The sequence below is a fragment of the Salpingoeca rosetta genome (genome assembly GCF_000188695.1).
Source record: "Salpingoeca rosetta unplaced genomic scaffold supercont1.38, whole genome shotgun sequence".
In the NCBI taxonomy this organism is placed as follows: domain Eukaryota; class Choanoflagellata; order Craspedida; family Salpingoecidae; genus Salpingoeca; species Salpingoeca rosetta.
In genome coordinates, this window is record NW_004754896.1 from 430,323 (window position 1) to 452,822 (window position 22,500).

A 22,500-nucleotide genomic window follows, 5' to 3' on the forward strand; every position below is an offset into this window, starting at 1 on the left:
CTCACGTTTGCATCCCTCTGCCTCAACTACCTCATCATGCGCGTGAACGCGCGCCCGCGCCCCCTCGCTCACCTCTTTCTACTCGCGACTGCATTCATCGCAGCCATCATCACTGCCGCTACCATGACGTGGCTCAAGGACCAGCGTGGCTTCAGGATCACCGCCAATGACAAGAGCAGCAAGAACGGACATGCTGGTTGGTCGCTCGCGCTGTACGCGGTCCACGTCGTGCTCCTTGCTGCTACATCCATTGTGCTCCTCATCTCCGTTCTTGGGCGACAAGGCAGGGCCCAATACACCACCGGCACCGGCACCGACACCACTGACAGCAGCAACAACCACGCGACACGTGCAGCGTACAGTGACGCAGATACAGCTGCGTCCACCTTGACGAGTGCACTGAGCGCCAGTGACGGTGTTGGTGGACAGGGCACGCTGCTTGTGGCGCTGCTTGACCTGTGCATTGGCGTGCACACGGTGTGTGCTGTCGCTGGTGGTGCTGGGGCCAGTGGCATGTTCGCCTACAACATCGCCCTTGCCCCCATCCTACTGATCGCGCGCTTCCACCACACGAGCAACAACAGAAGCAACACCAGCAACACTAGCAACAGCAGTGGCAGTTGCATCAGCAGATGGATTGCGAGGAATAAGGTGTTCGTGGCAACGTGTGTGTACCTTGTTCTGAGCATGGTCGTGGACGTGGCCTTGTTTGCAGCACGCACAAAGGCGCTGCTGCAACAGGCTGCGGATGGAACGCAACTGGTGCTTGCAGGCAACATGCTGTCCTTTCTCGTCAAGCCCTTCACGCTTGCGCTTTTCGTCCGGTGGGCAAGGAAGGGAGGTACCAACAGCAGCAGCACCAGCAGCACCAGCAGGTACGCTGACATCAGCGGCAGTGGCATACCTGCTGGCGAGGGCGATTTGACTGTGCGTGTTCGTGCTGTGAGTCAGGGGCTGGTGTCGTCTCCAGGGCACGTTGTACTGGTGGGAGAGGAACGGTGCTCCGATAGCACAACGGCGCGTGATGCAAGTGCTGACGGGAACGCGGCTGCCGTGGTTGCAAACACTGCACGTGCTCCTGAGACCGACACACAAATACAACAACAACACCAGCAGCAGCAGCAGCAGCAGCAGCGCAGGGGGCGGAAAAAGCGGAGGAAGAAGCCATCGGCTCGAGGCCAACTTGCAGCGCTTGACGTGCCTGCAAGCACTGGGGTCATTGACGTGCTCGAGTTTGAGTCAACCACAACGGCAGCAACAGGCACTACACCAACAGCAACATCAACAAGAGCAACCGCAGCAACGGCTGGGGCTCGGCCCAGGCATCAACACGATACAGCAGGGCAGGGAGCAGAGATCACGACGGATACTCGCACTGCATCTGGCCAAGTTGTGCCCGGAGGTGCGAACAGTGGCCGTGAGCATCAACGTGCGTGTAGAAACGAGGGTGCGAGTAGCAAGGAGACTAACGAACAAGATAGTGGTGGAAGAAGTACTGAACAACAACAACAACAACAACAACAACAACAACAACAACAACAACAACAACAACAACAACAACAACAACAACAACAAGGGCTGGGCGTGGATGACGATGTGCTCTTTGCCAACGCGCGCAATTTCGACGCCGTGCTGAAGAATGCTCACGCTGGTGCCACTGATGGTGATAATCATGCACGTGCCACCAGCACCGCTACTCGTGGTCGTGTCGGTGGTGCGAGGAGTGGAGATGACACACGTGCTCCAAAGCGAAGGGCGCGGCGCGCGCGTTTGGAAAGGAGGGAGCGCGAGCGGATCGAGGCAACAGACACGCTTGCACCACTTGACCTCGTGCAACTGCGCATGCACACACGCGCGCATCCGTCAGCATCACGCCATCGGACGAGCGGTGGATGGAGAGCACAACCAGACCTGCGCGATGAACGCTCTGGCATCGTCAGTGATGACGATGATGGTGTTGACGATGATGGTGGAGGTGCGAGGAGGAGAGGTGGGAGTTTGGATCGCAACAACGCTGCACGCGTGCGGCCAATGCAAACACACGCACCGCTGCAAGCAGGTAATCACGTTGGTGGTGTCGTTGAACACTCGAAAGCTACAGGCGGCGTTGGCGAACACGTAGGAAGACAGCGCGCTTTGAGTGACACGGCTGCCAAAAGTGAGAATGGTGATGGTGATGATGACGATGGTGGTGATGACGAGCAAGCGCGCAACAGTGCACAACAGCAGCACCAGCAACAACAACAACAACGACGACAACAAAAACAACAACAACAACAGCAACAGCAACAGCAGCACCAGCACCAGCACCAACAACAAGGTGTTATTGGTCGCTTGTTCCGATCGCGGTCGTTCACCGCCCTTTTCCGTCGCAGCGATGACAGACACCACCAAGACAGTGGTGATGGTGGTAATGATGGTGAGAACAATGCAAGGCACGCCACCACAGGCAGCAGCAGCAGCAGGAGCAAGTATACTGACAACGATGACGTTTACAGGAGATATGATCAAGACCGCGCTCCTGCTGCTCCTGCTGCTCCTGCTGGTGTCGATGCGCGCACGTGCAATGATGTCACCGGTCGTGGACAGGCTCGCCCGGCCGTCGCACCACGAAACGCAACGACAGCAGGTGCACGTGCAACAGCCGTGGATGAGAGCACCCGTCGTGCCAGATCACGCTCGCTGCAGCACTTGTCTGCACATCATGTTTCCAACACCGATATTGGTCATGGTAGTGGGGCGGTAGTGGGGTCACACGGAGGCGACTCCTTGTTTGAGGGGAAGGAGGACTTACTCGTCACGCGAGCAAGGTCGTCATCCCTAAATTTTTCATCACCGCAACCGTCGCACACAGCACGGCGCCTACATGCTGATCACACGAGTCAACAACAACAACAACAACAACAACAACAACAACAACAACAACAACAACAACAACAACAACAACAACAACAACAACAACAACAGAAGATTCCACGGCGACATCGCCGCTCGCGTTCATCCTCGTCATTGCGCGTTACAAACACGCATGCACACCAAGATGCACCCACCACCGACACCACCAGCACCAGCACACGTGAACACGTCGGGGTGGCCATGCCACAACCCACACCACCAGCAACTCAACGAGTTGCCGCTGCTGACAGCAAGCGTGCCAGCAGTGCCAGCGCCCGCGCACGGGTTCAGCGCAGCCGCAGCCACAGCCGCACACGCACACGCACACGCCCACGCTCACGGACAGGATCTCTTCGCCACACGGAGGCAGTGGCAACAGACGCCAGACAGCAGACAGGGAAGGGGCGGGCGTGTCCGGTGTGTGGGCGCGTGTTTGCGGATGCAATCACAGTGGAGTTGCATCGCAGGCGAGGCAGCTGTGCCGACTGATGTGTTTGTTTGTGTTTGTGTGTGTGTGTGTGTAAGTGTGTGTGTTTTTGTGATTATGGTTGTGTGTGTGTGTTGTGTGTGTGTTTGTATTTGTATTTGTGTGTGTGCGTGCGTGGGCTTTGTATTTGACATGAATTTTTCCTCATAAATGGACTTGCAATCAATGAAGTTGCTTCTCTTCATGCTATTCGTGTATTTGGTGTCAAAACGCCATTGGTTGAATGCAAAGAAAGCTGGACCACCCAACTACACACTACACACTGCACACGCGCACGCACGTCAACAACAGAGGGGTGGATTGGCACGTGTTAGGGCAACGCAGGCATCTGGACATTGTGGTTTGGTGTGATGACAGTTGCAGCCGCCACGAAGAACAGAAAACTGCACGTCAATTACACGCACATGCACAACGCATGGGATCATGAGTGGGGTAACTATTAACCATGAAAGGATGCAGGGAATGGTACTACACTCTCACCATGGAACAGCAAACAATGGCGATGGAACACAAGCATCACTGGGGATGTAACGACAACGAACGATTGCACCAAGTAAGTGCATGTTAGGCACGACCGTAATGTAACACATTGACATTTGCGAGTACACCATGGACACTTGCAGACGTGGAGGCATCTGTCTGCATTAGGTACACTGCACGTGTGGCACAACATGATACAAGGGCGGGGTAATAGACATCGAGGTAAGGCGAATAAACGTGACAGCGTGCAGATGCAAGCTGGAAGAGGCGAGAACCAACAACCAGCAAATGCATGGCACGGCACAAACGCATCATGGATGCTGCAGGAGAGACATGACAGGCAGAATGCACAAGTGTGAATGAACACAGGTAAGGTAAGGATCGACAACGCGGGGAAGCGGGGGAGCGGGGGAGGCTACGTACAGAGACACACAGAGAGACACGAGGAGGAGTGCCTCAGAATTGCTGTCATGTGTGATAGCCGCAACGGTGAGAAGTAGATACTCGCAGACGGAGCAGGGGATTGTCAACTGCAACACAGTGAAATCGTCTACAAGACGAGCAAAGGGTGGCGATTACGGAGTTGGAGCCATCTGGTTGCTCGGCCGCACGGAGGGACGAACAACGAAGCGAAGCGAAGAGTGTCAGGAGGTGTAGTTGGTGGAGAAAAGAGGAGAACTTGTCACGGTAGCAGAACATCCACGTTTTGGAACAGCGTGGAATTGCTTGCCAGCAGCATCTCGGTAACGATGTTGTAGAGAAGGCCTTGATTGTTCCTGATGTGAAGAAAGAATGCAACGCCTTGGTTTGGTTTGGTTGGCGCGTGGGGTTGTTCGGGGAAAGGGTGTGTGGACGCACATGTGCGCGTGGATGGCTCTTGCTGGACTGGAGAGACGAGAAGGTAAAACAGCCGGGACAACACAAGAAGGGGCCCATCCATCCGCTGCTTGTTACTGATGCCAATGCGTCATTACGCAACTTGGTTTGCGCGTGCGCGCTGGAGGCATTTCATCACGACTGCGCCAGGCATTGGAGCGAAGAATCATCATGGAACATCGTCCATGTGCAGTCCAAAGTTGAAAGTTGGTCGTTGTTTTCACACGGATCGCCAGCAGTGGTGTTGGTGGCATGCCCGTCATGTATGGTGTTGATCAAAGAAAGAACAGTGCGTTTGGGCATGGGGGAGCAAGAACAAGCGTGAGATGATAGTCGCCGGAGTATACGTGTCGTGTTCGTCTGTGAGCACTCGCATGCTCACTGGCATGACAGCGGGCATAGACGCAGTGTGCAGTCATCAGACTGAAACCCAGATGGAGGCGGGGGGGGGGGGAGAACCCACCCACACACACGCACGCACGCAATTGTGGTGGTGGTACGACACGCCAGCTGTTCGCACCTCGAATGACCATGTTGGGATCGCGATGGCACGCGGCAATGGTGCGGCAGCGTGTGCACTTGGACACTGATCGACGACAAAACCACAAAGAAAAGGAAAAAGGAAGGAGGAAAAAAAAAAAAAAGGACAAAAAAAGAAAGGGAAACGAAATACGTAGCAGAAGACAGGTTCGTGATTATTTTGAGCGATGGTATGAATGGTGAAAGCGAAGGAGTGAATGGTGAGAGGATAATAACCACTTCTGGACATTGAACAATTAAAGTGGTGGGACGTCCACAAGGACACTTGCACTTTTTTGCAAGTGCGCGCAGACACAAGAGCAACAGCACATTCCAACAACCACAAGCGTGCGCGACACGTGTGTGTGTGTGTGTGTGAAGGTGAGAAGTGGCTCTTTATGTACACTGCTGGTTGTGCAACTCACCAGAGTCTTGGTGGAAGTTTTCATCCGTGCACTGGTAGTTTTGGGAGCACCCGCGAGGCATTTCCTTGAGATCTGCGTGCATGCAAGCAATGCGAGCAGGCAAGTAGGCATAAACATGGCGGTGATGCGAAAGCAGAAGGGTCAGCGACAGTGAAGTGGGGTGAGGTGTGTATTGAGGGAGTAAGCGAAGCTCGCAGCATCAAGCAGGACTGGAATGACGAAACAAGCTGCCAGCGTGCACACGTACACACATCGCTGAACACGCGGCAACGACTGCCCCATCTTCAACACACACACACACACACACACACACACACACACACACACACACACGCAATACCTTCGATGAGTTGGTCAAAGGAAAACTGCCGCATGTCGTTGAGGTAAAACACGCGACGCGGGTCTCGCCGCACCCATTTGCGAATGTCATTGTACACGCCACTGCACAATTGCACAATACACACGCGCGCGCGTGTGTGTGTGAATGCGCGGTTGTAAGGTTTTGGATGAGTTTCGGGTGGCGACAGAGAGAAAGATCGTGTGTTTGGGGCAAAGGGCATTTCATGTGCGTGAGCGATAAGGTAACGACGATAAGGGTCATAAACAGGCAGCGGGCGGGCAGGCTGTCGTGTGAGCTTGCCAGCACGATAGAACACTCAAACAAGAGAAACAATAGAATGCCACGTGCCAGCTTGCATCAGGTCTCACCAGTAGCACGTGGAGCACAGCTGCCTGCTCAGCCACAAGGTTTGACGACACAAACACACAAGGCAAAGTGTGAGAATCAGTCGCATTTTACAAAACAAAACTAAACAAATGAAGTGATGCGGGCATGTCGCTCTTAAATCCTGCAACGTCTCGTCCCCCCCTCCTCTTTGGTCATCGTTGCCTCGCGCACACGCAAAGGAATGACAACAAAGGAATGACACGCACATGCGCGGCTACATCAAACAACAACGAACGAGCACAGGTTCGCGCCCATGTTATTTCAACCCAAACACGCACAGCAAGGAAACATACAAACAGACAACCAAACAAACAGATAACCAAACAAACGCACACTCAAAAGAATGCATCACAGACTCAAACATTGCAACGACACATTCACGTCCACGCCAGCAAATTACAACGTACCCCCGCATGCCGTGATCGCTCTCGCGCTGACAGACGCAGCAGATGTTGCTTTCGCGCTTGGCTGGCCGTGGATAGCCAAGCAGACGCGCAATGCGACTGGCTGGGTCTTCCACCGCCAGGCCAGCCATCATGTCCGTGCTGATCCCGGACGGGGATTCCACATCCCCGCTGTCCGGCATTCGCGGTTCAAATTGCGCGGCGGTCAGCTGTTGTGGGGACGCGTGCGAGCGTTGCATGGCGTCCATGTGTTGCTGCTGCAGTTGCGGTGATGTCGTCATCTGCATTGAAGGCAGCTGTGGTGCGAACGTGCCAGGCTGGAAAAACGCCTGTGCAGGCTGCTGGTGGTGCTGCTGTTGCGGCTGGTGCGATGGTGATTGCTGGTGCTGCTGTTGCGGCTGCATGGCCAGTGGTGACATCTGATGGGGAATGCCACCAGACATGCCTGTGAGGGCAACGCCGCTGCTGTCAACAGGCAGCGCGCTGAAGTCAAGACCAGGGAACATGGATTGCATGGCCATTGGCGAGAGCTGGCGGCTTTGCTGCGGCTGCGGCTGCTGTTGTGGCTGCTGTTGCGGCTGCGGTTGAAAAGGGAACGCAGACATGGGTTGCATGCGCGCGTTGCCCATGTGTTGCTGGTGCTGCTGCCTTGACCTTGATGGTGATGCCGTCAGCTGCTGCGGTGACACTTGCTGAAACCCGCCCACTTGTTGTCGCGGAGGCTGCTGCTGCTGCTGCTGGAGTTGCTGGAGCTGGCGAAGGTTTTCAAGCAACTGCTGCTGCTGCTGTTGCTGCTGTTGCTGCTGCTGTTGTTGGTGGTGTTGCTGCTGTTGGTCTTGGGTGTCTGGCCCCTGGAAGTGTCGCAGCATCTCTGCAATGGCGACGGGAGAGACGCCCAGTGGGGGTGTGCCTGCAAGTGGCGACATGGTGCCTGTTGATTGCATCGGCGTGCGCATGCCTTGCATCATGTCACCGCCGCCGCCACCACCACCACCACCACCACCACTGAGCGTGGACGATGGCTGCTGGCGCTGTTGCGGTGCCATGCGCTGTGAGAGGTCATGGGAGCTCCCAGGTCGCTTTGCAGGGAGCGGGTCTGGGCCAGGCCGCCTCTTTCCCGAATGGGAAGGTGGGGCGTGGTTGGACGCACGCGACATGCCCGGCGATGAAGGCGACGCCGTTGACATGGGCTGCTGCTGGTGGTGGTGCTGTTGTTGCAGGAGCATCATGAGGGAGCGACCGGCATCCGGCTGCGACATGGACGATGCCGATGATGTTGCTGATGACGAAGGCACGCCAGGCATCGGCTGCTGTTGCTGCTGCTGCTGCCAGAACCCTGCACCCATGCTGGCACCCGGGGAGGGCGATGATGTGTATGACGTGGGTGACAGCGAGTATGACAGTAGTGTGGGTTGCGTGTGCTGCTGCTGCTGCTGTTGCTGCTGTGACTGCTCGCCTGATTGGTCTGCCGCGCGTCGCAGGAAGTCTTCAATCGCTTGGTGCTGCTGTTGTTGTCCCTGTGGCGGTTTGGCCTGATGTTCCTCCTGCCCCTGTCCTTGCTGCTGCTGCTGCTGGTGCTGGGTCTTGGCCAGGCGCGCCTGCGATTGCATAATGCGTTTCTGCAGGTCGAGAATGGAGGAAACGCTTGCGTCATCGCCGCTTGCCGCCGCGCTGGCTGGCGGCATGCGTGTGCTGAGCAGCTGTTGGGTGGCGCGAGAGAGCTGGGATGACGACTGCTCATCCCCAGGCGCCTCCTGCTGCTTGTGTTCAGTTGTGCTGGACGCAAGGCCGTCATGTCTGCCGTGTGACGCGGCTGATGCCGATGCCTGCAGGCATGAATGGACAGACAAAACAAGATGCCGCAGCACGGAAACAGTGCCATGCCGGTGAGCGACCATGACGTTGCGTTGGGAGGGGGAAATGAGCGTGTTGGGGGAAGAAAAATGTCGGTGATCAGGGACAAACCAGACCAACAAACAAACCAACAAACAAACAAACAGACAAGCCATACAAACAAACAAACAAACCAGCAAACCAGACAAACAACCCCAAAGGAAAACAGCACAACGTGCCTGTGGCGTTGCCTGCGTGGACATGGCCACGAGCGTCTCTGCCGCCTGTTGTGAGGACGAGAGACCTGATTCATCGTCATCCTTCACGCGCTGGTGCTGGCGGTGGGACGTGTTGGACACAACACCGCCAATCAACGGCTCACCTTCATCCTGCATCATGCTGCTGTGACCGTGGTGGTGGTGGCGGTGGTGTTGATGATGGTGACCAGCTGCATCGCTCGCCGTGTCCATATCCATGCGAGTGTCCATCATGCTGGTTGCAGGTGCCGTGGTGGTGACACCGGCTGGGTGGGCAGCGCCAACACCCGGCGTGGATGACGGCGATGTGGTGTCTGCAAACAGATCACCATCGACAGTACCAGCGCCGCCACTGCCTGTCTCGCCCATGCTTGCTGCGTGGCGCGTTCGCTCCCCACAGGTGCCAGCACCAGCACTCCCGCTGCGTGTGAGACGGAGTGATGGCATGGACTGCGTGCTGGTGTGTCGGAGATGCAGTGGTGGTGGGCCTTGTCCATGTGGCTGGCGTCGCATCAGCAGAGACGAGCGTGCATCCTGCTCCTGTTGCTCGTGCTGCTGCTGTTTCTGCTGCTCGTGCTGGTGGAGCGCACTTGCCTTGTTGTCTGGGTCAGTGGATTCCGCTGATGTGGCGCGCGCGTCGTGTGCGGCTGAGCCGTGAGCGGCGATGCTGTGGCTGCTCTGTGACCGCAGCGACTGCAGCTGCAGCGCCGGCGTGAGCGATGCCCCGCCCTTGTCACTCTGCATGGTGTCGGTGGCGTTGCCTGTGCTGCTTAAGTGGGTGTTGGTGGCAGCGGAAGGGTTGTTGATGTGCGCAGTTGGGTGAAGACTGGCGACGTGCGTGCCTGCATGCAAAGGTCGGCCTTGTGCGTCACTCTGCATGACACTTGGGACCGGCAATGCCACGCCGCGGTGTTGTTGTTGGTCGTGTGTGCCGGCCTGTCGAAGTGCTGTCAGGTGCTGAAGTCCCAGTTGTTCCCAGCGAGGGTTCAGCACTGCCGCGTCTGGTGCTGTTGCCTGCAGGCGTTGCTGGTGCCGGTGGTGTGGTGGTTGTTGCTGCTGTTGCTGCTGGTTGTACTGGTGCTGTGCGAGGTCCAGGTGCTGGGTGATTGCTGGGTCAGATAGCGTGTGAAGGAGTGGCGTTAGAGGCGGAATGGCTTGGACTGCTGGTGCTGGTGCTGGTGCTTGTGCTGTTGCGAGAGGTGGTGCTGCTGCTGCCTGTTTGTCTTGTTTCCCCTGTTGCCTCTCGTCCATGCGAAGACGAGGGGTGCTTGGCTGAAACAAGCCGACGACGACGACGACGGCACGACAGCAGAGGGCTGTTACTGGTGCCAGGTGTCACTTGCCGCGGTGGTGGTGGCGCGAGAATTCACGAACAAAAGGCGATCTGTGTGGTTGTTGTGGTTCACGCGTGAAGGAAGGACAGAGCAGGCATTGTGAGGATGGTGGTGATCGAGAGATGGCACATGGGTTATGTGTGTGTGTGTGATATGTGATGCGACATGATGTGTGTGTGTGTGTCAATGGGTGAGAAGAGAAGGTGAGGAAGGGGAGAGAGGGGAATGGTTGTACATGGGAAGAGGGACAAGGCGATCATACGCTCGCACAGCGAGAGAACAAAGAGAAGTGAAAAGATTCTCAAACCGAAACGCCGTGCTTGTGTGCATGACGACAAAACCATGACGGTCATCAACGCACAGCCACCAAAGGAGGCGGGCGGGCAGAAAGGAAGCAAAGAACGGAAGCAGAATGGATTTGGTACAGATTTGGTTCGGTGTGATGTGCGGGTGTTGACAAATCTTGCATGGAAAGCAAACACAACGGATGTGTATGTATGTGTGTGTGTGTGTGTGTGTGTGTGTGTGTGTGTGTGTGTGTGTGTGTGTGTTGTGTGTACTTTTGAGTGTGTGTGTGTATGTGTACTTGCGTGTGTGTGTGTGTGTGTGTGTGGCCGGCGAGCCGAACATGGCGTGCGTACAACCGATGGCCACTCCTCATCATCAACATGCGCACAGCCATGTCAACACACGCACATAAGCACACGCTCATGAAGATCCACACACGCGCTCAACACAGCCAACGCACGGAACATAAAGGCTGCCGCCTGCTTACCCCCTTCTCCCTGACAATGTGTGATGTAACGGGCGAAGGGTGTTGGATGAAAATGGTCGACAACACACCTTCGTTCTGCCGGCTACACACGCAAGTACAACCAATGCACACAGCGCAAGTTGTGAGAACAAGCCGTGTGTATGTGTATGTGGTGTGTGTGTGTGTGTGTATGGTGACGGGTTGGGAGAAGTGTGATGGGTGGGTGCGTGTCGGGTGATTCAACGGGGAAGATGGTGGCTGGCTGTTGGACCTGGCGATTGTATGGATGGGTGTTGATGGTGCTGGCTCGTGCATGTGACACACTAACAAGCGCCCTTTAGGCAGTGATCGTTCGCGTTGTTTGATGGCGCGGTGTGGTGGTGGTGGTGGTGTGTGAAGGTGGGTGCGTGCATGCAGGCACACGCAAAAAAACAAGCAGCAGGTGCAAGCAGTGGCCACACTGCTGGTGCTGTGCGTGCAATGGCGTGTGATGATGGTGATGCCCAGGCCCAAACGCCACGCAATCCCCAACGCAGGTGTGCGCGGTGGGTGGAGGGAGGGAGGAGGATGGAGGGAGAGCGTGCAAAGGTGCACGGTCGTGGTGACGTGGTTGCGGGGGGGGGGGTGTAGATTGTTTGCAACCCAACAATGTGTCAGAGCAGGGTGCGCTCGTGCACGACCTACCATACAAAGCGTGGTGGCTGCTGCTGCTGCTTCTTCTTCTTCTTGGTTTGAAAGTTCGCGCCGGTGGTGGCGTTGTGTGTTGGTTTGAACAGACCGCTCGGCCTTGCTGCGTGAATGTGTGATGATGGTGAACCGGGGTGGGGGTGCGTTTGGTTCGTGGTGTGTGTGTGTGTGTGTGTGTGTGTGTGTGTGTGTGTGTGTGTGTGTGTGTGTGTGGAAAGAGCAGAGGGGTAAACACAGGTGTGTTGGTTGTTAGGCTTGCAATTGGCAGTCAGCATGCAATTAGGTTTGTGTGTGAGATGTGTGTGTGTGTGTGTATGCAGTGACATGGTGCGTGACGCCGACACTACAATGGCACGTGCCACCGTCACACACATACAAACACGACACACGGACACACACACGAACACACACATCTCACACGCATATGACACACATGCGTGTGAAGTCTGTTCAGGAGAGAGCGGAACACAAATAATCATGGCCTAGGCGCACAAGAGCTGCAGCCTTCAAGCAAAGGGTGTACGTGGAGGGCACGCACCTCTGGTTACGGGTATGCGAACAACGCGGCTTGCTGATGTTGGCGTGCTGGGTGATTGCGGGGATTGCGATGATTGCTCACGAAGGTTGGGGGGGGGGTGGGGGGAGCAATGGACGATGGCAGCACAGGCAAAGCACCGCTCGCAGCAAGCAAGCAGCAAAAGTGGAAGCGGCGGAAGAGGGAGAGAAGGGTGGGTCCGTGCAGTGCGATGGCACTGGCGCTTTGACCTCTTTGACTTGGCGCAAGCAACTGTGGAAGCCACTGCCTTGGGTGGTGGTGGTGGTGGTGGTGGTGGTGCCACGAACGGTGTAGTGTTGGGTGGTGGGTGCAGCGTTGGGTTGGCACCGCAAGCCACAGACACAAGCAATGATCGCACACCATAACGGCAGCAATCGTCAGGAAAGGTGAGGGCAAGCGATATATCATCATGTCAGCGTGGGTCGGTGTGTTTGGTGTGCAGTGTCAGGTTGGTGTGCAGTGTCAGGTCAGGGTAGGGTTGCGTGCAGGTACATGAATGTACGTATGTGCGTGCGTGAATGTATGTGTGTAAGGAAGTGTGTGTCGGGTGGGAAGCAATCACAGGCAAGTGTCCAACAAGATGATGGGCGGGTGGGCATGTTTCAAATAAAGGCACACAAACACACGTATGTTTACACACACACACACATACATACACAGAGAGAGATACACACCTTGCAGCTGGTGGTTTGCTGGCTTTTGTTGTGTTAAGGCACACACTCTAGCACTCTCTTTGTCTCACACACAGCACACACAGCACACGGGCACGGATCAAGAAATGAAACACCAACACGCACAGACCAAACACACATCAAACACCACCCACTTGCACGATCCCGCCGCCACCAGCAGTAGCAGCAGCAGCAGCAGCGATGGGTGCAGCGTGGTTGTCAGCGAATCCCGTGCTCTGTGCAACGACCAGCCGGCCAGTGAGTGTGGTGGGAACGAACCACTTGGGAACGGCGTGAGTAAACCAGGATCTAGTCTGGGGTGTGCGGTTCGGGGGTTGTGTCATGGGAAACGTGAGTGTGACAGCATACACACAAACGATTCGAAATCACACACATCGCACGGCTGGAATGCATGCTGGCATGCATGCATGGCAGCGAACCGAGCAGCACCAGCCAGGAGCTCCCGTACCCACCCACCCACACACACACACACACACACACACACACACACACACACACACACACACATGCACAAACCTGCTGGGTTGAGAGACAGGAGAGGGTCACAGACCCTGGCTGGTGATCGCTGGGCTACTCAGTGGTGTGGCAGCTCTTGGTGTGGCTTGTATTGGTCGTTGGAACTGCTGTGTGCGCGCAGCAGCAGAAGCTGTCGGTACCGGGTTGGTGTTCGTTGTGTTTGCGGCGCCCTCTGGCTTGACGGGCGTCTCTTCTTGCGTTCAGTTCGAGTGTGTAGGTAGTTGCTCATGTCCCCCCGCTCCGCTTCCGCGCAATGCCGTGTTCTTCTCTGTCACTTGTCCCATCGCCAAACGAGGCAAGAGGAAGTCAGCAAGCAAGCAAGCAAGCGAGCTGGGAAGCAGCTGCTGGCGATGCGTGCAGCAGCCAACAAGCCAAACAAACAAACAACACAACTCGCCCACGTTTTTTTCCGCGCACTCTGCCTGTTTGCAGCAGCAGTCATGATGTCGTTGTGCTTTTTTCGTGTCACTCACCCACTTCTCAAACACTGTCCCGCCGCCCCAACTGAGTCCACCAAAACATGAGTGGCGTTTTGGCTCCCACGTGTTTGCACGTTCTGCCGTTCTGCAGACAACCTATGTATATCTTCAGAGTATTTTCCGAAACACTGACGTATCGGTATTTCAAACTTGAAGGGCGAACGGAAGTGCGAATAACACCGTTGTGGGTGCACCCAACCTTGCGCGTGCGCAATGAGGCATGGGATGCAGGTTAAGTTTCGCACAGATAGTGGCTTCAGCCCCGTGCAGATGTGCTATCCACCGACATGATGCAATTGAAGGGAACTTCCTTTCACCGGACACGGGTGGCGAAGACGTCTGTGCTGTCAAGGCAGCAAGAACAAATGGGGGGAAGGCAAAGTCACACAGAACACGAGGAGGCAACTTGGGGGCAAGGGTTGTGCGATGAGAGTGGACACGTAGAGAACACGTTGTTCACATTCCACGGAGCCGCGAGTGGGGCTGAAAGGAGGAGCAGAGAGGTGAGGTGAGGTTTTGTGTGAGGTGAGGTGAGAGCATATGTGATGTAATGTAACACGGGTGAAGGAACAGGGGTTGATGTGAGATACATGACCAAACGGTGGTGGGAACACGGTGACTGCTTGTTGTGACCTCGACCTGCCTGATGGACCGTGAGCCTAGCTAGTATGTTGTTCAAAAGGATGCTAAGGAATGCAAAGGTGCTGGTGCTAGTGCACAGGCTGGCGCGGTGCTGGGGTGATGTGTGGGTTGGTGTGGCAATGCGCGACAGCGATGCAGGGGTGCGTGGGATGGCAGTGTTTGCAGATAGAGCAAAGGAGACAAGAGAAGGTACGTGTGCGTGCGTGTATGCATGTGCGTGTATACATGTGTGTTGATTGATTGAAACACGGAAGCGGGACGCGCATGGCATGGTATGGAGAGACGATGTACATTCATGTGTGTGAAGTGTGATGGTGTATGATGGTGTATTGAAGAGCACACGGAAATCGGCAACATGCATGGCAACCAAACACCAAAGATGTGGGTTGTGCCATGGTCAGAAGCAGCAGCAATGACAAAGGATGGGGGGGGGGAGGGTGGGGTTGGCTTCGTGGATGGATACACTTGAGCCACATGACACCACAGAAACACATGACACCCCAGAAACACATGACAACACAGAAACACATGACAACACAGAAACGCATGACAACAAAAACGAAGACACACACATGCTCACTGCACAACAACACAGGAAAGCCAGGCAGGGAGGGGCCGAACAACAAGGTGTTGATTGAATGAGTCAGAAGAGGGGCTGGTCACACTTGAGGCCACAGGAGCCATCACATGTGCACGACCACAGCGCACGAAACGCCCACGTGCCAGCAGTGTTCACAAGCACGCCCTGCGTCATGTGTGTGTGCGTGTGTGAAATCGTGTGAGGAGGGGGGATTGCAGCTGCGCTAAGTACACATAAGACACACACACACACACACACACACATATACACACGCACGCACATACACACGCACGCACATACACACATACACACGCACGCACATACACACACACACACACACACACACACACACACACACACACACACACACACACACGAATGGCACCATGGCTATGCACCTTTCGGGTGATGCCCCAGTCGGCAGCAGCGGACGATGACGTTTGCACGTGGCGATCAAGGGGCGTGTCACCCGACCCTTCAAACAACCTGCAGGCAGAAACGAACGTGGTCGAGTGAGATTGTGTGTGTGTGTGGTGTTGGGTTTGTGTTTGCTGCTGTGTTTGCGTGCATGAGCGTGCGTTTGCGTGTTTACATGGCATGCATTGCACATGCGCTGCTGCACGTACGGGTCGGAAAAGACGGTGGCTGGTGTTGCGATGGTCGATGTCTCGGTCACTTCCTGCCACGTCAAACCTGCAAACCAGCACAAACAAAGGTGTTGAAGTGTTGGTGCGTGCTTGAGTTGGGAAAGGCGGAAAGCACGACAAGCAGCGCTTTCGGACGCCATGTGACACCGAGCATATGTCACTACAAACCAGCACAGGCAAACAGACAGACAGACAGAGACACACACACACACACTATGCATACCTCCGTCAATGCTGGCAAGAGTGGCGTTTGTTGGACTGACGGCAAACAGACGAGAGTCTGTTCCCGTTCCAATCAGAGATCGGATGGCAGGAAGCGCTGCGGTGGGGTTGGGGGGGGGTTGGCGGTGCAATGAGCAGAGTGAGTGAGTGAGTGAGTGAGTGAGTGAGTGAGTGAGTGAGTGAGTGAGTGAGTGAGTGAGTGAGTGAGTGAGTGAGTGAGTGAGTGAGTGAGTGAGTGTGTGTGTGTGTGTGTAAAAGAGAGATTGTGTGGGTTTGTGAACAACTGTGGTGTGGCGATAGCGTGGCAGTTGAGATCCAGCAAACAAAGGCAATCAGTGACCACCAAAACACATACACACACATACACACACACACACACACACACACACACACGCACGCACACAGGCTCACTCACTTGACCAGCCCGCTGTGCCATCGTCAACTGTGGCGAAGCAGCCGTCTTTGCTGCATGCAAGCACGCGCTGGCTCGGGTGGTGCGCAAGGAGCTGCCGGAAACACTCGCAATCGCGCTCTGGTCACCAGTTATGCGTGTGTGTGTGTGAGTGAGTGCGGGTGTGTGTGAGTGTGAGAATGTGTGCGAGTATGCGAGAAGGTGTATGTGTGTGCGTGTGTGTATGCGTGTGCGCGTGTGAGAAGACAATCGAGGAGTATGAAGATGTGATTGGGTGTGGTACGGGTCAACAGCAGCCACTCTCACACGCAAGCAAGTATGCATGCAAGCACCGAGTCCCCAACTCACCCTGCTGGGTGGTGTTGGTTGACGTTGGCGGCGGCGTGCTGGTGCTTCCATCCGCCGGGACTGAAGTCGAGAACAGAACGCAATAGAAGGGGGATGGCACAGGAGAAGGGAAATAGAAGAAAGGTAAGGAAAGGGTAATCGGGGTGATGATGATGATGATACGTGAGCAAGCCGAAGGTGCGTGTGCAAGCACACTTGTTATGCCCACATGCACCTGCATGCATGCAAGCTTGCATTCTCATCAAAAAAAGAAAAACGACCAAACAAGACAGGGCCCGCGTGTCGTGTGTGTGTGTGTGTGTGTGTGTGTGTGTGTGTGTGTGTATGTGCGTGTGTGTGCGTGTGTGTGCAAGTGTACCGATGCAATTGATTGCGGACACGCCGTCCACATCTCCGCCCTCCGGTCGCGAGCACGTGAACGTCTGCAAGGAACAACACGAAAAAAGCGGACACGTCAGAGCAGAAAAGAATGAGAGGAAACAGCAACAACATAATGTTCACGTGCAATGCAATTTGATTGCATGTGCGGCGAGGTGATGTGTGAGGGAGAGGGAGGGGGGGTTGTGAGGGTTGGGTCGGTCGAGAAAAAGAGAGAAGAAAACAAAAAAAAAAGAGCCAGACACAACCACAACGAAGAAGCACAACACAACACGCCGTTCATGTAGCAAACAAACAACCGCCACAAAGCACTGGCAATACAGCAACCGAGTCAAGACAGTCGGCGCCACCTTGCTCTCGCGCGCATCGCCGTCATCCAAATCCTCCGCGCGCGCGCGCACACGCACACGAGATGGAGCAAAGCCTGCAGGCACACAAGGTGGTGATTGACACAACGGCAATCATGGGGATGGGGATGGTGATGAGGTGGAAGTGATGGCGGTGAGGGCGGCAGCATGCGAGCACCTGATGACCGACAGTGTCGCTTGCGGGCACTCACTCACAACGGGGGCAAGCGACACCATAAAGTCAAGATCAACGGCATACACATACGCACACACAACCACACAACCACAACCGCACCGCACACGCTAACAAAAAAAAAAAGTACACAAACAAAACACAAACAAGCAGAACAACAAACAAACACACAATAAACAAAACACGCACCGCTGCCTGGCACCGCGGACATTCGAACAGCGATGGGCGTTCCAACATCCCGTGCAACAATCTCAAACGTGTCTGCAGCAGGATGGAAGCATTGAAGCACACGCGTGCGTGTGTTTGTGTGTGTGCAAGGATTTGACAGACAGGATGAGGAAAGGTGTGAGGTGTTATCAAGGAGCGGCGTGGTTGGCCTTGGTGCACAGCGAAAAAAAATGTCTCTGCTGCTTGCAAGCACTTGTGTGCTGTGTGCTCACGTGCTTCCTCAGCGGAAATGTCGAGTGCGACGGAATCCCCGCTGCCAGTTGTCGCCTCGTTCACCTGAAGTCCATAAACAGGCGGTGTGTGTGTATGTGTGTGCATGTGTGTGTGTGTGTGTGTGTGCGTGTGTGTATGTATGTGTGTGTATGAATGTGTGTCACATGTCAGTTGCGGAGTGTGAAAGATGACGGGACAGGTGTGCATTCACGAAAGGGCAAGCACTGGCGCTTGTGCTTGTGTCGCCATGTTGACACGTTCACGTGCTTGGGCTTGACATATCCACACGTGTGTACGCACAATCGTTGCGGGCGATGTCCACACGCGCAACTCCGAATCGTAACCCGTCAGCGTCAGCGAAACACTCGAATCTGTGCATGTTGGTGTGTGTGTGTGTGTGTGTGTGTGTGTGTATCGGTGTGTGTGTGTGTGTTGCGTACATGAGAACACAGGCGGAAGGGGGAAAGAGTTGTACGAAGGGACATTTAAATTTCGTTATTCACATCTTCACCACCACACGTCGCGGCTGCTACCTGTGGTGGATGAGACGTCGGATGGGTAGAGTGTGATCCAGTAGCGGATAAGACGCGGCACAATGTTCACCGCCACGCTGCAAACGTCAAGAACATGTACGTGTGAACGTGCGAAGGAAGGGTAACGCAGAGGTGGGACGTAGACACGTCAAGCAAAGCATGTATGTGCTTTTGTAATCATACACATACACACTCTCACACACAGACAGACACAGACACACACTCACATACACTCTCACATACACACACACACAACACGGAGACACGAGTGCTGACCTCATGTGAGCCGATGAGCAGTGGGTAATCTCCGCCGAGATGAAGTAGTGTCGACCGACGTCAAGGCCAGTCACGTTGACCACGTTGCTCGTTGTCGATTCAGACACAATCTCAAGCGGGTTCTGAACCAAGACATGAAACCATGGATGACAAGGACATGTGAACACACGTACACAAGCAATGACTGCGGACAAAAGCAAACACACACACACACACACACCCACACACACACACATACACGAACACACGAGCATATCACGGACATACTCATCACCATACAACATCCCATCTCACGTTGAAGTTGCACGCTTCATAGTTTTCTTGCGTCACGCGGCGAACGCTGCTGGAGATTGAGCCGCTCCAGCGAAACCTGTACAGGTTCACCGAATTGCATGCAATGATTGAGGTGGGTGGATGTGCGGGTGAGTGCATCTTGCTTGTTTGTCCGTCAGACATTCCTTGCATGTGCGCATGTCTGTTGGTGCAACAGCGTACACGTGTGTGTGTGTGTGTGTGTGTGTGTGTGTGTGTGTGTGTGTGTGCGTGTGCGTGTGTGTGCGTGCGTGCATGTGTGCATGCGTGCGTGTGCGTGTGCAACGCACTGGATAATGTCGTCCTGGTTTGCCTCGACATCCGGCTTGGGCACGTTGTACTCCCAGTCAACCACAACAACTGCACAGATCATTGTCCGTGGATAGCGGTGTCAAGTCACTCTCGTGGTGAGGGCACAAGCACGGCTCATCAGACGCACTTGCACGCACACACGTACACACACACGTACACACACACACACACACACACACACACAGACACACACACACACACACACACACACACACACACACACACACAACCACAGACACACACACGCGCGCGCGCACATCCGTCTAACCCTTGGCGAGGTCTGACTCAATGGCTGGAATCGGCGTCGTGGTCATCACAGTTGGTGGCACCGTCTCGCCTGCAGCAAGGTGTGAACATCACACATTCAGCAAGCATCGTGGACCGTGAGTGAAGAAGCATCTTGCTCGCGTTGCTCGCTTTGCTTGCATTGCTCGCATTGCTTGCATTGTTTGTTTTTGCTTGCATGGTCATGTGAAGAAGGGGCATGGCGCATTGCACCTCAAACTGTTGCTTGCAAGCGTGTGAAGCAAGTTGCTCAACCACCATCACCACTAATATGCTCACCTTGCTCAAGCACCGTGACGCGAACCTTCATGCCTGTCTCACAGTTGGAACTACAGAACCCACAAAACGAGCGAGAGAGTGAGCACGCGTGAGGACGTTACCAGCAGAAACCAATTCACAAGTATCACACCAAGCCATCCGTCACAAGCCAGTCGAAAGCAGCATGTGAGGGTGATTGGCACGGTTGCCATGGAGTGACATACCCAACGCCTCCAACGAAAAAGTATGTCCCGGGATCAAGTGTCGCATTGTAGTCGCCCCTGGCACGCACAACAATTGCAATTGACAAAGTGTGTGAGCCAAAGAGAATGAAGCAACAGAAACGTCAGCGGAAGGCCACCACATGTCCAGCAACGCACGAGTAAGCTCTGGAACACATTTGGTTACACACTCTCCCACATACACTCACTCAAACTCTAACATACTCTCTCACATACACTCACGTACACGCTCACGCTCACGTACGAACCGCGTGCTGCGAGCAACGAGCTCTGTGCCCACGAGGTTGCAGTTGTCAAAGTCGTTCTGGTTTGTCACCTGGAACAGTCCATGTGCAAATCCTGCCAGCAGCGAAAAGAACACGCGTTTGTGTGTGTGTGTGTGTGTGTGTTTGCGTGTGTGTGTGTGTGTGTTGTTGTTGTGTGTGTGTGTGTGTGTTGTTGTGTGTGTGTGAGTGTGTGTTGTGTGTGTGAGTGTGTGTTGTGTGTGTGCGTGTGTGTTGTGTGTGTGTATGTGCGTGTAAGGGTCGTGTGGAGCCGTGCAAATCACGTGCTCTCACAACCAGCCCAGACAAAAACGCCAACCTCTTCCCCCCCCCAAACCTAGAAAACCTCAAATCAAACATAACGGTCAGATCTCTATGTCCATATCCATGTCACGGACGACGGACGCACCATATGGCTCCCATCGGAATCGAACAATGGTGCCTTGCTCCACAGTCAGGGGACCAAGTGCATCCTGCAGTGCTTGGCCAGACAAAAACTGGCCATCCTCGCGCTGAAACTGCCACAAGACCTGATTCAACAACGAAACCAACAAGAACATAAAGGGGGTTGTGTTGGCACACGAAGACATGGCCACGCAAGGCCAGCAGACGCTTGCTTGCTTGCTTATACGACACGATGCAGCCACACACACACACACACACACACACACACACACACACACACACACACACACACACACACACACACAAGCACACGCACACACACGCACACACGCACACACGCACACATGCACACACACACACATACACGCACACACATGCACACACACGCACATGCACACACACATACATACATGCACACGCATACCCACACACATATGCACGCACCGTTTCAACTTCCTCCTGTGCAGACGTGGTGCCTGCAAGCACGGCAGCCACCAGCACCACCAGCACGAGCAGCACGAACACACTCATCTCCTCTTGCTTTCTTTCTTCTCCCACAACAAACAAACACAAACACAAACACACAACAACCGCTTATGTGCTGTCGGGTGCAGTTTTGCTGAAGTTTAGTGGTTGTTTTTCGTTAACATTCCACACCCAATACAACACGGCTTGCGGCACACAACCAGACTGATCGACGATCACCTCGGACACACCTCTCTCACTCACACACACACACACACACACACACGCACACACACACACACACACACACACACACACACACACACACACACACACACACACACACACACACACACACACACACACACACACACACACACACACACACGCAACAGCTCCTTCCTTCCTCATATCACATCACATCGCTGTCACAACATCACCCCGGCCGCAGTGCTCTAGTTGACTCAAGAGTAGAAGAGCACCATGTCGGAAGAAGCGGGCGCAGGCCTGCAGGCGTTTGTGGAGCATGTGGAGGCGCTGTCGAAGACGTCGAGCGACAGTGGCATCAACGGCTTCGCGTACGAGTTTGCGCTGTTGCGGGAGCAGTCGAACGTGATCCGCGCCTCTCTTCCACACGAGGCAGGCACGTCCCCCTTCAACGCCATGAAGAACCGCTACCGTGACATCATCCCCTTTGACCACTGCCGCGTCGTGCTGCCGGCAGACCCGAGTGACGAGGACCCCGGTGCGGACTACATCAACGCCAGCTACATCAAGGACGCCGACGGCAACATGAGCTACATTGCGGCGCAGGGCCCGCTCTCGCACACGGTGGACGACTTCTGGCGCATGGTCTGGTCCGAGAACGCGCAGATTGTGTGCATGGCGTGCAACATCATCGAGGCGAACCGGTACAAGTGCAGCAAGTACTGGCCAGACGTGGGCGAGGAGGACGACTTTGGGGCGTTCACCATCAGCACGCTCGAGGAGAAGTTTCTCACACCCGACTTCTCCCGCC

At 55.0% G+C, this 22,500-nt stretch overlaps 4 protein-coding genes across 4 annotated transcripts in view; 2 read left to right on the forward strand and 2 right to left on the reverse strand.

Annotated features, from left to right (window-relative positions):
• The window catches only part of PTSG_10599 (uncharacterized protein), a gene marked incomplete at its 5' end in the record, with an annotated part of 2,751 nt that extends 303 nt beyond the window's left edge, over positions 1–2,448 (forward strand). The window contains 2 exons of the mRNA XM_004988079.1: positions 1–875; positions 1,868–2,448. The exon at positions 1–875 is cut by the window's left edge and continues 303 nt beyond it. Of these exons, the coding sequence (XP_004988136.1) occupies positions 1–875; positions 1,868–1,922 (930 nt within the window). The 3' untranslated portion in view covers positions 1,923–2,448. The remainder of the gene's footprint in view (positions 876–1,867) is intronic.
• Positions 2,449–4,914: 2,466 nt separating this feature from the next.
• Positions 4,915–9,647, reverse strand: PTSG_10600 (uncharacterized protein; the record flags this gene model as incomplete). The annotated part of the gene is made up of 7 exons (XM_004988080.1): positions 4,915–5,161; positions 5,269–5,324; positions 5,683–5,754; positions 6,023–6,123; positions 6,391–6,414; positions 6,817–8,639; positions 8,874–9,647. The coding sequence occupies 7 exons, from the start codon at positions 9,645–9,647 to the stop codon at positions 5,117–5,119; spliced, it is 2,895 nt and encodes a 964-aa protein (XP_004988137.1). The 3' UTR covers positions 4,915–5,116.
• A 5,418-nt stretch (positions 9,648–15,065) lies between these two features.
• PTSG_10601 (uncharacterized protein) lies at positions 15,066–21,638 on the reverse strand. The gene is made up of 21 exons (XM_004988081.1): positions 21,462–21,638; positions 21,022–21,142; positions 20,598–20,688; positions 20,332–20,388; positions 20,129–20,178; positions 19,833–19,901; positions 19,543–19,612; positions 19,235–19,310; positions 18,941–19,062; positions 18,665–18,741; positions 18,432–18,502; positions 18,131–18,194; positions 17,880–17,951; positions 17,501–17,574; positions 17,131–17,194; positions 16,773–16,832; positions 16,428–16,544; positions 16,014–16,109; positions 15,770–15,836; positions 15,542–15,629; positions 15,066–15,308 (listed from the first exon to the last, which is right to left on the reverse strand). Exons 1-21 carry the CDS (start codon positions 21,546–21,548, stop codon positions 15,207–15,209), a joined length of 1,695 nt encoding a protein of 564 aa, XP_004988138.1. The 5' UTR covers positions 21,549–21,638; the 3' UTR covers positions 15,066–15,206.
• Positions 21,639–21,965: 327 nt separating this feature from the next.
• PTSG_10602 (tyrosine phosphatase) overlaps positions 21,966–22,500 on the forward strand; it is a gene marked incomplete at both ends in the record, with an annotated part of 2,113 nt that continues 1,578 nt past the window's right edge. Inside the window, one exon of the mRNA XM_004988082.1 lies at positions 21,966–22,500. This exon is cut by the window's right edge and continues 207 nt beyond it. Coding sequence (XP_004988139.1) covers positions 21,966–22,500 — 535 coding nt within the window.